The 15,613-nt window shown below is 32.3% G+C and overlaps 1 protein-coding gene across 2 annotated transcripts; it reads right to left on the minus strand.

Annotated features, from left to right (window-relative positions):
- Positions 1-689: 689 nt before the first annotated feature.
- On the minus strand, positions 690-15,401 carry LOC126773335 (conserved oligomeric Golgi complex subunit 1). 2 transcript variants are annotated; one of them, XM_050494190.1, is made up of 14 exons: positions 15,189-15,401; positions 14,729-14,896; positions 14,064-14,212; positions 13,834-13,988; positions 13,217-13,445; positions 12,731-12,863; positions 12,371-12,543; positions 11,595-11,894; positions 10,870-11,104; positions 9,911-10,250; positions 9,293-9,733; positions 3,466-3,648; positions 2,170-2,215; positions 764-911 (listed from the first exon to the last, which is right to left on the minus strand). In XM_050494190.1, the coding sequence occupies exons 1-13, from the start codon at positions 15,323-15,325 to the stop codon at positions 2,183-2,185; spliced, it is 2,676 nt and encodes an 891-aa protein (XP_050350147.1). In that variant the 5' UTR covers positions 15,326-15,401; the 3' UTR covers positions 764-911; positions 2,170-2,182. The 2 variants fall into 2 exon arrangements, with proteins under 2 accessions (XP_050350146.1, XP_050350147.1); XM_050494189.1 differs by lacking the exon at positions 2,170-2,215 and having other exon boundaries at positions 690-911; positions 15,189-15,400.
- Between the last annotated feature and the right edge of the window lie 212 nt (positions 15,402-15,613).

The raw sequence follows: 15,613 nt of genomic DNA on the forward strand, positions 1-15,613 counted from the left end.
AATTATTTTTTATTAAAGGTTTTTTTAAACTGGTAACAAAAATACTATTTACTAAAATACTCTAATTTAGAGGAACAAGGCTATAGAGTTAGAGGTAGTTTTTAATTTCCACAGACTATGGTTATGGCCTTAATATAAAAAGAAAAAATGGCGTGCTAAAATGTAAAACTTGTGTTCTATTATCGGTGTAGAAACATAATTAAAATTTTGATTTTACAGTTAAGTTGATGATTGCTTATACTTACCACATTTTATTTTACTTATTTCGGACGCGCGATACCTGATATTAGCATTGTAAGAAATATTAACCATTCCTTATATCGCAAATGCGCCTTCAACCTCGGGAACTAAGCTATGTCACTTGCGCCTGTAGTTAAAGTCGTTACACATAAGAAACAAAAACAAAATTGTACGAAATAAAGTTAACAACTAAAATTTATTAAGCTTTGTATAACCATACCTTATAAATATGTTCCGCATTTTTGAGCGCATTTTTGGCACGCAATATAGCTACACACATATACATACATTCAAAAATACAATAAATTTCTGATATTAATGTAACACTAAATATGAGTGAATTATTAAAATTAAAACATTCAAAAACTAGACCATTCAAAATTCAAAATGTAAATAAATAAAACCACGAACCTTATTAAATTTAATTAATAATTTAATATTTATTTACAAATGATATAAAATTGTAATACATAGTTAACGTTATTAATATTAAATATAATTTCATTTAAAATAAACATTTATCCGCTGAACCAATCAGAGGTCATGGAGTTGAAGAATGATGCTGCTCCCGATCTTGCGTTCGCGAAGTTTATTGGCAACGAACTGGTCATTAAATCAGATATATCTGATCTAGATTTGTTTGGACTCGCTGAAACGGGTTTCTTCTTAACCTGTGAATGAAAATCAAGTTGTACCATTTTGGAAGAAAAATTTCAAGATCACACTTATGTTTCTATGCTTACACACTTGTCTGATTAGAAAATTTACTTTTCCTTGAACTGAATAGTTTATTTATCTATCAAATCAAAAGTCCCATATAATTGTCACATTCCAGCAATAAACATCTGAATTTTACTACACACAGTAACGGCAAAAGCCTCTTCTAATCTTCAGGAGAAATTTGCACCTTATTCTACTATGGGTTAATAAATATCACTCGAGACATGCAGGTTTCCTCACGAAGTTTCCCATTCATGTTCGAGCACGAGATAAATTATTAGCACAAATTAAAAGTATATAATATAAACGCAAACAATAGCAGTGGGATCAAACTATATACTATAATGGGATGTTAAACAATGATTGTATTGTTTTGTTTTATAATGTGAGCTTATGTAACAGGTACGAAGGATAAATATTACAAGTCAATTAATTAGCCCGGTAGAGAAACAAGCGATCACTCTAGGCGTCAGGTAGCAAGATTCAAAACCGTTGTTTAATTTTTATAAATTATATAACATTAACTAAAATTAAATTTATTGGCACTGAAATACCTACTCTACCCTAAATCAAGGGCCAGGACCGGCATTGTTATAAATACCCTTAACTTTCAAAACCTTCGGAAGATGTTTCAACGGACGTAGATAAAACATATAATTAATATAATTCGGTAATTATCTTAAAAAATCTACTTAGTGTATACTTAATTGCGTTCATAGCATATATTACGTTATACATATATTACGTTATATGTATATATATATATACATATACAGGTATAGCCTGTATTTAAAAGTAAGTGAGTAAGTAACAGCCTGTAAATATCTCACTACTGGGCTAAGGCCTCCTCTCCCTTTTTGCGAAGAAGCTTATTCCACCACGCTGCTCCAATGCGGGTTAGTGGAATACAAATGTGGCAGAATTTCGATGTAATTAGACACATGCATTCCTCACGATGTTTTCCTTCATCGAAAAGCACGAGATGAATTATAAACAGAAATTAAGCACATGAAAATTCAGAGGTGCTTGCCCGTGTTTGAACCCACGTTCATCGGTTAAGATTCACGCGTTCTTACCACTGGGCCATCTCGATATTTAAAACTTATTGTAAATAGTTATTACAGTATCATAAAATAGATTATATATTGAGAATTTTAGTGAAAATTCTAAATCGTTCTCAATCTGTTAGCACGTCAAACCATTACTCACATTTTCTGTACGTTCACAGAGCGTAGTTATCAAACGAAGTATCATTCTACAAACAGATTTTAATAATTAAAAATAATATTTTTAATTAAAACTTTCAGACGTCGTGTTTCTGCTTTAAATTTGTAATGTTTATTTTGTTCTTTTTATTTTAATTTTTGTATTTTATAAAAATGTCTGTTTATATAAGTATCGAGAGTTTATTTTTCATAAAATAAATAACATTGAATTGAGTGGAAAAAGATAAATATTTTATATATAAATTAATAATAGTCTGATGTCTTCCTGGTCGATTTCGCTAACTGCGATACGTTCATAACGAAACTAATAAAATAATAAAACTTCCATAACGCTGCCATCGGTACTTCCAGGCATCAGTTAACATTATAAGACGCTTCATTTTTAAAAGGTTGAATCCTATGAACATTTAGAAAGATATGAAATGCAAAATCATACGAAATTTATAATGATGACATATACTACTTTTTTATATTGACATCCCTCATGTTACTAACGAAGTCAAAACGTAAACTTAACTTAACTATTTATTCATTTTTCTATCAAACTTCTAATTTGAAATTACACAATTATATAGTTAATTAATAATTTATATAGTTAAGTATCATATTTTGAGAGAAAAATTCTCTGCATGATATAAAAACCCGTTGGATGACAACAAAAAATATTAACTATTTCAGCTAACAATAAATATGGACAGCGTACTAGCTCTTACACGATTCCTCGCTTAATAAATAGCTTAGAAGAAAGAGATAGATAAAGAAGAACATTAAATATAAGTTGAAGATGTATTATTTAAATCAATTATACAATATATGTATTTAAATCCATAGAGGGAAAGGCACTAAAGATAAACTCGTGGTTTTTGTAGTGTCATCATTTAATTGTTATTTGGTTGTTTATATTGTTAAATAGTTGAAAAAAAAAATGTATATAACATGTAATCCGGATGACAATACATTTTTTTTTTATAGAATAGGAAGGCGGACGAGCATATGGGCCACCTGATGCTAAGTGGTCACCAAACGCCCTTAGACATTGGCATTGTAAGAAATGTTAACCATCGCTTACATCACCAATGCGCCACTAACCTTGGGAACTAAGATGTTATGTCCCTTGTGCCTGTAATTACACTGGCTCACTCACCCTTCAAACCGGAACACAACAATACCAAGTACTGCTGTTTTGCGGTAGAATATCTGATGAGTGGGTGGTACCTACCCAGACGAGCTTGCACAAAGCCCTACCACTAGTAAAGTGAGTATTATTAATATAACCTACCGGCTTTTCTTGTTTCTTATGCACATTAGCGGGGGTCGCAACGGGCAGTATGGAGAACCAGTGCGTGTCCGCCGCAGCCAATAGAGTAGCCGCCTTATCTCCCGTACCTCCGGACAGAATCGGTTTAGTCCCGATTATACCGGTTAGTTGACCGTGATGGAGTATCAAGCTGCCGAGGAGGGTCTGAAATTAAAACATAAGGAATTATTTCATCGAATGTATAATTTTGACAAATTATAAAACAATACATAAATCTATAGCGAATTTTTATTTATTTTTTCTTCACGCAGTGGAAACCTTCATAAAGGTACCCGGCTCCCATGGGGGGGGGGGGTGGAACTGGGTTACGTGGGATTCTTACTCACTAAAACCACTGCGATGGCCGTCCTCGGCACGGATCGCAGAGGCTGTGGGATCGTGTTGAAAGAACGCATCCGCGGCCTCTTCCGTGCTGTGCTCCGCTCGTGGCTCGGCGGAGCTTTCCTCAGGGGAGCAATTCTATAGCCTATTCCAACCAGGAAGCATTGTCTGTTCGTCAACTTTGATATTTTGAATAATCTATGGTTGAATAATCTATCATTGGTCGAGATCTTGAATAATCTATTATATATGAACTCGTTAGAAAGTAGGGAACAATGTTTTATTATAAATTAAGGTACATAAATACAGTACAGTTGACGTACGGTGCTATATCGTTTGTGCTATACAAAATAATCCCTAATTCCTTATGAAAGTGTTATTGGAAGTGACTTTTTATTTCATGTTGTTTAATAAGTATTAAAGTATATTTGTGCTTGTTTTTAATAATATACAAAGACACAGTATAATAAAAATATTTAAAATACTAAAACAATCACAGTAATTACATTGAAGTGCATACTATTTGAAGAGAACGCGTAAGTACGCGATATACGCGGCGCTTACGACTTTTTGGGCGCGAGCTATTATCGAAGAGCAAGGTAAATTGAATACGCTGTGTTAACTCACTAAAGCTTACCTACATTTATTTAAAAGTGAATAGAATGGAGTGTAAACATTGCTTATGCTTATTGAAAGTTGAAGAATCTATTAAATGTACTGCTTGCTTAAATATATATCATCATGGCTGCGTGGGAATTTCGCTTGCAGATTTTAAAAAGATTCTACCAATGAATAAAGCTAAATGGAAATGTCCAAGTTGTAAACAGACCAAAAAAAATAATAATATAAGTCCCATTACACCTAATGTCGCCAACGAAACCAATTTAGATCTTGCACAGCCCTATTCGACCTTGAATACTAAATCTATAATAGACCACTTTGATGAACGTTTCACTCATTTAAATTCATCTATTGAATCATTTAAAAGTTTTATAACCAATGAGTTTAAAAAAGTTACCGAAACTGTAAACGAATGGACAAAAAAAATTAAGCTCGTTGAATCATCAATTGATATGGTCATGGATCAAGTTAATAATTTTGACAAGGAAGTTACAAAAATACATAACATCGAATTGGAGTTAAATGAGCTAAAGAATTCTATGAAAGATTTAAAAGATAGCCATTACAAGAGTGAACAATGGGTTCGACGTTCAAATATCCAAATTAGTGGAGTTCCCCAAAAGAAAGGCGAAAACCTTATACAGATAATAAAAGTGCTCGCTGATAAGTGCAATTTCCCTTTGAACCCGGTTACTGACATAGACTTTATCACAAGAGTAGCGACTAAGAATGATTCCAATGACATCAGGCCTAAACCAATTATTTTAAAAATGCAAGCTCGTTACAAAAAAGACGATTTTTTGTCATTGCTTCGAAAATTAAAAACTATAAGAGCTTGCGACATAGGATTTTCAGGAATGCAAAATCAAATTTACGTTAATGATCACCTTTCTACTCGCAATAAAAGTTTATTCAATGAGGCAAAGCGTAAGTCAAAGGAAAAGGGTTATTTGTTTTGTTGGGTACGTAACTGCACGATTATGGTTAGACGCACAGAAAGCTCGCCTGTCCTGCACATCACTTCTGAAGATTGTTTAAAAAAAATCGTATAAGTGCGAAATTGTTTTATTTAAAACATAAGTTTCAAGTGTCTAATTTTATTTTGTTAGTATTTTTTCATGAATTTACTTTTTTAGTTAATGTCCATTTTCATGACTTTTTTAGTTATTATTTTATTGTTAGTGTTGTATATTCTTTTATGATTTTATTCGTTTTATCTGAGCAGCGTTCATTGCGGGAATCATTTATTTATGACTTATTAGAAATAGAAACTATGAAGGAATTTTTATTACAGATATGTAATATATACAATTATTATTTGTGTTTTAAGTATTCAACATGTTCTTAAATATTTTTTATCAAAACGTCCGAGGTTTACGGACTAAAACTAATCAATTTTATAAAAACGTGCTTAATTGCGATTATGACATTATTTGCCTAACAGAAACTTGGCTTTTACCTGGAATCTTTGACAGTGAATTATTTGATGCTCGATATAATGTTTATCGTAACGACCGTGATTACGAGCAGTTAGAAATGACAAAGGGAGGTGGTACTCTGATAGCGGTCCGTCGCGAAATTGATGTTGATGTGAGAAATGTTCAGTTGCCTAATTTTCCTAGTGCTGAAGTCACTTATATAAAAATTATAACTAAACGCGGTATTATTAGGAAAATTCTGCATCTTTTTTGTTGTTACTTTCCACAGAATAATTCTCAAACGGATTCACAGCTTAATTTTTTTGAATTTATATCTGATTTGATTATAGAAAATTCACAAGATGATATAATTATTACAGGTGATTTTAATATACGAGATGCTGTTTGGTCATTAAATAATAATAATTCAATTTATATTTTAAATCCCTCGGAATGTCTCCTTGTACATCAAATATTTGTTTTTATGAATTTTACTGGATTACAACAATTAAATTATATTCTTAACTTAAATAACAGGCTCTTAGACTTAGTACTTTCCAATCTGAATTGTAACATATCTCGTGTGGACCCTTTATCAGAACCTGAAGATGATCATCATCCTTCCCTTTGTATTAAAGTTGATATGAATACCATTGAGCGAAATTTAAATCCAGCTATTCGTGTTGTACGTCGCTTTCACAGCGCTGATTATGATAAAATTAATTTTGAATTAGCTAAAGTTAACTGGCAACACGAATTTAAAAACAAAGATATTAGTCAGGCAGTTGATACGTTCTATCTTATCGTAAATCACATTATAGAGACATTTGTCCCGTCTAAGTGTATAAATGAGATCAATAAATATCCACGCTGGTTTACGCGACCCTTGATAAAATTAATTAATAAAAAATTAAAATTCCACAAAAAATGGAAAATTTATGGCCAACAAAACGATTATAACAAGTTCTCTGAATTACGACTACAATCAAAAAACTTAGAAGGAACGTGTTATAATGAGTTTCTGGAACGAGCAGAGAATAATATTCGTTTTAGCTCAAAACAGTTTTGGTCCTATATAAAGACTAAAAAAGGTCATACATCTGTACCTAATGTAATGTATTTTAACTCTCAAGTTGGATACAGTGGACACGATATAGCAAATATGTTTAATTCTTATTTTCATTCAGTTTTTGAGGATAATAGTGGAAATCAAACAATGGATCACTATTCTACTAGCGCAAATCAGACTATCATCAGCTCTATCGAGATTGTTGACAAAAAAGTAGAACGATATTTATCGAACATAGATACATCCAAGGGTTATGGTCCAGATGGAATACATCCCATTTTCCTAAAAAACTGCAGTAAAGTGTTATGTGTGCCTTTAACAATGCTTTTCAAAAAATCATTGGACAACGGATTATTACCAACTATTTGGAAAAAATCTTTAATTACGCCGATTTATAAGTCTGGAAATAAAAACTATATAAAAAACTATCGCGGTATTTCTAAATTGTCAGTTATTCCAAAACTTTTTGAAAAGATTGTCTATGATACGATATTTCCATTATTAAGGCCTCTACTTACCTGTAACCAACATGGTTTTATTAATAAGCGATCCACTGAGTCCAATCTGTGTGAGTTCTTGCATACAGTATTGAGTGCTATGGAAGTTGGTTTCCAGGTAGATGTCGTATACACTGATTACTCGAAAGCATTTGATAAGATATCGCACAATTTGTTATTACAAAAACTTAACAACATCGGTATACATGGTGACCTTCTACGTTGGCTTACATCTTATCTCCGCGAAAGATCTCAAGCCGTTGCTATTAAAGGATATACGTCTAGTTTTATTCCTGTAACATCGGGTGTACCACAAGGTTCTCACCTTGGCCCTTTACTTTTTAACATTTTTATTAATGACGTAACTAATTGTTTCAAAAATTCTCAAGTTTTATTATACGCTGATGACACTAAAATTTTTAAGATAATAAAAAATAATCAAGACTGTTTTCATTTACAAGAGGATTTAAATAAATTAGGACAATATTGCATTGCTAATAATTTGCAGCTTAATGTTGACAAGTGCTGTGTAATTACATTTTCGAAAAAAAAAGAACAAATAATTTTTGACTATTCCATATTTAATACTAAATTAAAAAGGGTAACCGTGGTGAGAGACCTTGGGGTACAACTAGACAACAAACTTATATTCGATAAGCATATTGAGGAAATAGTGATGAAGTCGTATAAAATGCTTGGATTTATCTTTCGGCAAGGGGCAGATTTTAAAAATATTCATACCTTTGTAATTTTGTACAATGCTTTCGTTAGATCACATTTAGAGTATGCGTTAACTGTTTGGAATCCACAATATGCAAAATATGTCAACTTAATTGAAAATATACAAAACAAATTTATCAGGAGGTTGCGATACAAATTTACTTATTCTGACTCTGTTTTTATGCAACTTGAAGAACGTAGAGAACAAAGAGACCAAATGTTTCTTTACAAAATATTAAATAATTTAATTGATTCTCCATATCTGCTCAGTGAGATTTTATTTAAGTGTCCTCGTTTTAACGCTCGCTCTCAGGATACTTTTTCAATACCCATTTATAAAACTAATTATTTCAAAAATTCTTTTATTCTAAGATCTTGTAATAGTCATAATAGAAAATACAACCACATTGATCTGTTTAAAAATAGTTTAAGTAAATTTTATAATCTTGTGAAAAATACTTATTAGTAATTAACCATAACCATATTTACGTTAAAATTTTACTTTGTCATAAATAGTTATATTTTATGTAACATCAAAATTAGTCCACTTCCCTGTTAAAACAGTAGTGGAAACTTAACAGGCATAAGTGTTAAAATATGATTATTATATTAAGTTGTAATATACGATATGCTGTATGTTTCCCTAATAAATAAATAAATAAATAAATAAATCAAGAACTGTTTGTGGTACGTAATATACCCGAACTAAAAGTTAAGCGCGTTAATACTATCTAAGGTTTTATTTTAACTCCTTCCTTGGAATACCAAGGTGAAGCCTTTCCGAATAATTTACAAAGTATAATTAAAAATCCGAGACACCGAGATGGCCCAGTTGTTAGATGCGTGAATCTTAACCGATGATCGTGGGTTCAAACCCGGGCAAGCACCACTAAATTTTCATGTGCTTAATTTATATATAATTCATCTCGTAAAGGTCACGGTAAAGGAAAACATCGTGAGGAAACCTGCATGTGTCTAATTTCACTGAAATTCTGCTACATGTGTATTCCATCAACCCCCATTGGAGCAGCGTGGTGGATTAAGCTCCAAACCTTCTCCTCAAAAAAAAGGAGAGGAGGCCTTAGCACAGCAGTGGGACATTCACAGGCTGTTACAGATTACTGAACTAAAAATCTACAAACCTGAACTCTCTGCACTGATCTCTTCAAATTAGTCTGTATATACGGATAAAATACATCATAATCGAACGGATCTATCTTCTGTCGCAAAAACTCACAAATATCATGCGACAGCTCCATTGCATTTTTGTTCTCCCTCGGGACCATCAACAAAGTCAAGTGCCTAACATCCATCAGCAATTGAAGCGCACATCTCTGATTTATATCCGTCTCTTTCTCTTTTATGACTTTGTTGTAATGTGCGAGTGTGATGGAAATAGTGTTCTCAATGAATGCTGTATGTATTTCCGATGGTAATGTGTGTGGGACAACTTCGTCCAGTATCCGACTGACTGCGTACAGATATTCTTGGAGTTTTATTGAAGGACAAGCCGGCACTTTGATTGTGGATTCTATGGCATTTCCTTCTTCGTCCTTTTCCTCGATTTTAATTACATCCCATTGCTAAAACAAAATTTTGTTTTTATCAAACTTTTAGATAACCCTGTGATTTAAAAATTAATTACAATGAATACTTTTTCTTTATATAGACGATCAAAAATATTACCAAAAAAAAATCGTTACGACAAATTCATTCAAATTACATTTCCGATAATTCATAAATCGAACAACTTATCTCACCATCATTAAATAATCAATATTAGCTTCCAAAGTAAATTCCTGGGGCAGTTCTTCAGTCAGTTCCCTAACTTTTCCATCAACTATATCCAGCCATTTCCCCCAACAAAATAGACAATTCTGCTTCAAAACTCCACAAATATCATTCCAACTCTTTAAAGCATCGTCTTTGATACTCAGACCTAATCTCTGTTCCTCTTTAATATAGCACTTGCGTAAGTTATGCATAAGAGCGGTTATCGCTTGAACAAATCTCGCTGTATATATCGCTGTTGTTTTCCTCTGTAATTCAGTGGACTGAAGGGTTTGTTCTTCGAAACAAGCTTTTATGTAATGCAACATGCTGTAAATAGTATACAATTAGGTTTTTTCATAATTTACGCAAACAAACTTCAGTGTAAAAGACATTCTCTTGCAACCCTCATTGATAAGGTAAGATAAACTTACAAAAAATGTCAAATAAACTTGGACAAACATACGAAGAATATATATATATATATATAATAATAATAATAATAATAGTCCTCCAGCCCGATTTCGGCCACAGCGGTCAATCTCAAAAGAGATTAGCCAACTGCGCAGGAGATATTACAGTGCACAAGTGTGTGCGCAAACCCTCTCACAATCCGATGGGACGGCAATCCGACACGACCGGAAAGAGTTCAGGCACAGGACCAACGGCGTTACGTGCTTTCCGAGGCACTGGAGTGTACACACTTTCAACTTCCAGACTCCGGGCTGCCACTGAGAATTTTCGACAGAAAATCCAAACAACATTTTATTGGCCCGACCTGGGATTTGAACCCAGGACCTACGGATCTGCGGCCACTTGTAGCCACTAGAACAACGAGGCAGTTACCAAGACTATATATATAATATGAAAATAACTCTTTTTTTTCAATTACGCTTTCGCTGTCAATTTCTCGACGGGCAACCCCAAAAGTACCTCGATAGTACGTTACCTCTGTATGTATTTATCTGATGTATGTCTTAAATAATCTTCTATTTCATCACTGTCTGTGTAGACTTGATCCGTATCTTCTTCTTCATCGTACACGTACAGCTTATCTTTCGCACCCCTTCTATCTTTGTATAAATATTCTTTTAAATCTTCTAGAAGCTTCTGCAGTTCATCGTCTAAGCTTTGGCAGAGTTTCTCCAAGTTAGGCGTAAAGCCGCGATCTTGACGGGACATGCCTTTGAACGAACACTGATGTTTTGATAATCGAATTGAGATAATATTTAAAATTCAATTCACCTCCATTTGTAAAAAAAACATTATTTTTAAATCCATTTATTAAAATAATTACGTGCTTAATAAAACAAAAATATGTTATGTACATTAGATTCTAACATACAATTTTAATTTATATGATACATAACAAAAAATAATTAAAATTATATGGCTGAAAAATTCTAATTGTTATTCAGCTACTTACCAATAATTCAAGCGCTGCAGTGTTTACTGCAGAAAATGCTATCATTGCAGTTCGGAATTAAATAACTGACCAAAAATAATTTTTCACTACGTCATCAAACAAATCATGAGATATCAGATATGTATACTTGTAACTATGCTGGCTCACTCAAATCCAAAAACTCAGAAATACAAACACCAATTGTTTGGCAGTAGAATAATTCATGAGTGATAATAAAAGTGTTATTCATCTAGAAAATATACACTAACCTTTCATCAAGCCATTCATAACTTTAACGACCTCATTTCTCGATTCAATAACCGTATCTCCTATAAGATCCTTCCAGACGAACCAGTTGATATCCGCCTCCTTCTCCACCTCACTGTCCGAAGATACCTTAGTCAGATCGACCAATAGCTGAGTCTTGAATGTATCGTAGACTTTCTGCCAACGATTGTCTATGATCGCCTTAACTCGGGACGTTAGGAGTGGTTGGAAGTAGTGACGCCATACGTGTACTTCCGGTATGTCTAATGACTGACATATCGAACTCCAGTTGGGTGGAGATTCTAGAATAAAATATATGAGAACGGAATAATAATATATACTTGCCATTTCAATGATAACATTTTTTTGTATTGTTTGGGCTTATCTACACTAAAAATTAAAAAAAAAAAAAATACTTTGCGAAAGTTATTCTGCCTGGCTGTCTCTCTGTTGCGCTTTCACGGTTAAACCAAATACCGGTGATTTGGTATAAAGCAAGCTTAAACCCTCACAAATGTGAAGTGCGAGCGAAAACTAGTGTTTCCATAAATCCACAATAACCAATTAAAAATTTATGTAATATTTCATGATGATCGCTTCAGTAATTAACATACGCTTTTAGACGTAACAAACAAACTAACTTTCGTATTTATAATATAATATATACAAGGATGCAAAATTTCTAATCGTTGGTGACTTTTTATTTAATTTTAAGTGCTTGTAAGAGTGAAATGAAATCACAATTGATTTTGTTATATAAAAGATAAAAAAAAATCACCAATTTTAAATGTCTCCCGTCTTATTTCCTGTAATACTTTCACTCTCGTGATGTTCTGTAGTAGTGCTTGAACGTTTTCATTGATAAACGACTTCACCCAGACGCTCCATTTTTGTACACAGCCCGTTATTTCGTCTTTGGCTAATGGCTGTAATTCTTTATTTGAGGATAACCTAAAAATATATAATAAAATAGATGTTTATAGTAGAGTGTTTTTAGCAACCTAACTATGCCCGCCCTCTTCTCAATTGATTGAAATTTCTAAACAGTAAAAGAAAAAAAATATAAATCAATCAAATTCGTATTTATATATTTATACAGTTATTCGTTCAAAATTGTAAATGCCAGGAAAACAATTACCGGTAACTAGTTACAGCGGACGGTAAAAGTTTCAGAGCAGCCGGATCACTATATTGCACTAACTCGAGCAAAGGTTGTGAGTTTGTTCGATACAATTCATTGAGTTTTTCTAATACTGCACCTCCTTCATTTTCTGAAACATAAAAATAAATATAAGAATATAAATAATGATGATGAGCTTCGACCGATTTCGGTCACAGCCTGTATTCTCAATGTGCATGTCGTGTTATAGTGCAAACGTGTGTGCGCAAACACAAGACATTTTCTACTCCCACACACTATTCAGTAAAAACAAGTGCACCAACGGTTTCATTGGCTATTGAGAATTTTTCGAAAGAAAACCCCAATAACTATTTTATTGACCGACCCGGGTTATGCACCCAGGACCTACGAGTCTGAGGAATTTACAGACACAATCACAATGAGACAGACAATTCATACATGTAATAATTATATGAAACATTTATTATTTTTAATTTATCTCACCCACAAAACAAGCATAGACAAGTTCCACAGTCTTCAAAACAATCTTGACACCATTGATAATTTTCTTTTTAATCTGCGCTTTAACATCTCCTTCTAGGATCTTTGCAAGGTCGAATTGTAATGTTGATTTAAGGCTGTTGTTGCTATGGACTCCTATGAGCGTGTTCAAAAGTTGCACCATGGTTTGGGAGTCTAGTAAATAGAGACCAACGAGGCAGGAACAGGCAACCTGGAATTGTAATGAAAATTTGACCATCAAGTTATATCCAATATTTAAATCGACAATAATTTTTGAGCATGTAAAGTTTTCTGCAGCTAAAAGAAAACTATGGTCATTGCCGCGTCAGATTCGCACTGATTCTGAATGTGTTTGCTAAGCGGTGAGATTCTCCGACACTTCAGAAATTATGGCAGCTTTACACATAGTTATTAAGTTTATGCACTAACTATGGACTTGGTCCAATGGTTAGTAGTAAAGAAGTGTTATGTTATGGTAAGTATGATTTTTCAAAGTAAAAAGGAAAACTTTTAGCTTAAAAATAGTTCAATCAACCGTAACTTATAAATACACAAATTAAAATATTACATTAATTAAATGTTCATATTTAGGCATTTACCGAAACACTAATATCAACATCTTGTAGTGTTTGCCTGCACATGTCAACTATAGTCCGACTCAGATTAGACACTGAATACCAATGTTGTTGAACTACCCGCTGAAGTGACTGCATTCCTGGCTTCACATTTTTACCACCAATGTGTAATTGCAATCCTGAAATATAAAAAAATAATTAGAGGTTAACACAGTTTATATGTATTTATTTATTAATAAGAGTTATAAAAATACCTGTATTAATATGTCTAGCCATTATAAACAGCTGTGCAGCTGTGACAAAATCATTGACGCTGATACTTTTCCAAATTTTTTCTGGTATTTCCATTAATAATTTTACTTGTACTGACAAAGTGTGTACTGGGGCTATGGTTGTCTGTAAACTAAAATATTATTTTATTAAAAGCAATGTAGATTTTTTAATAACATATAAAATGTTATATTTAATTTCATTCAAATAAGGCTAAATTTAATTTACTTTTAATATAGTAATAATCCATATGTGACAAGAAAACTATACTCCTTAAACATATTGTGTGCACTAGATTGGGTATAGTTCAAGTTTATGTGCAAAAACGTTACCTTTTTCAATTACCTTACTCATATTAAGGAGTAAGAAATACATTCAATTATATATATATAGTTTACATTCATACAGCCATTGACAACATGTTAAGCTTTTAGAGCTCACTACAGCACTCTGCTCTTATAAGTGTTGGTCGAGACACATACAAGTGTTTTGAAATTTTTGCCACTTGCACAAGCAAGTTATAAACACAAAAAAACACAAAAATTCAATTGAGTTTGCCCATGTTTGAATTCAATTTGTTTAATATTTTAAAAAAATACTGCTTTGTTTGTTAATGATGTTAAAAGATTATTATTAATAATAGATTTACCTTTGACTCTCAAGAGGGCTTTTGTCAATCTTGAAACCTACTAAATGTGTATCGTGCAGGCTCTTACAAGCCACCATCATGTCATTTATATGATTCAAAGTGCTACTTGATGTTTCTTTCATTTCCTCAATAGTATCAGCTGCATGAATAAGATCTCTATATCTTTCTCTGTAAATAAATTGTATGCAACTATGTAGAACATTTTAAACGCTCTAATATTATAACACTGTCGTCTAAACACATAAAAAGATATTAATATTTGGAACAATAATATGATATTCTTGCAGTGAGTGTGAAGAGCTAAAGTACTGCTTTAGTGGTATAAATTTTGATTTAATTAAATCCAATAGTAATAAATTCAATAGCCTCTTTTAAAGAGTTATGATTAACCTTATATTAAGATATATATATTAAAATATATTCAATAAGAAAATATTAAATTATTCTATATATTTCTTACCCAACCATAGCCCGTAGCTCCTCTCTTTTCCTTTCAATTTCATATTGTAGTTTTTTCTGTACGTGATCTATATCATTAATGTAATATGTTTGGAACAATTGATCAGGAACAATGTCCAATAAGTTGGGTTGCTCCATATTTATTACTGTATATCCATATATTATGAATATAATTTTAAATTTTATTATACAATCTTAATAATTGCAAAAATTATTCTAAGATATCTTTAAGTATTATCGACAACAAATTTATGTCATATGTCATTGTCAAAAGTGACAACTGACATATGTTCACTGTTACTGTAGTATTGTAATGTATCTTGAATAGATTTTTTATTATAAAAAGGTGTGGCTGTCTTGGTTATCCTTCGAACAGAAAACTCTGGGTATTAATTTTTAATTAAAATATAAAAATTGTTGTAGTGT

This window comes from Nymphalis io, chromosome 14, assembly GCF_905147045.1.
Source record: "Nymphalis io chromosome 14, ilAglIoxx1.1, whole genome shotgun sequence".
Lineage (NCBI taxonomy): Eukaryota > Metazoa > Arthropoda > Insecta > Lepidoptera > Nymphalidae > Nymphalis > Nymphalis io.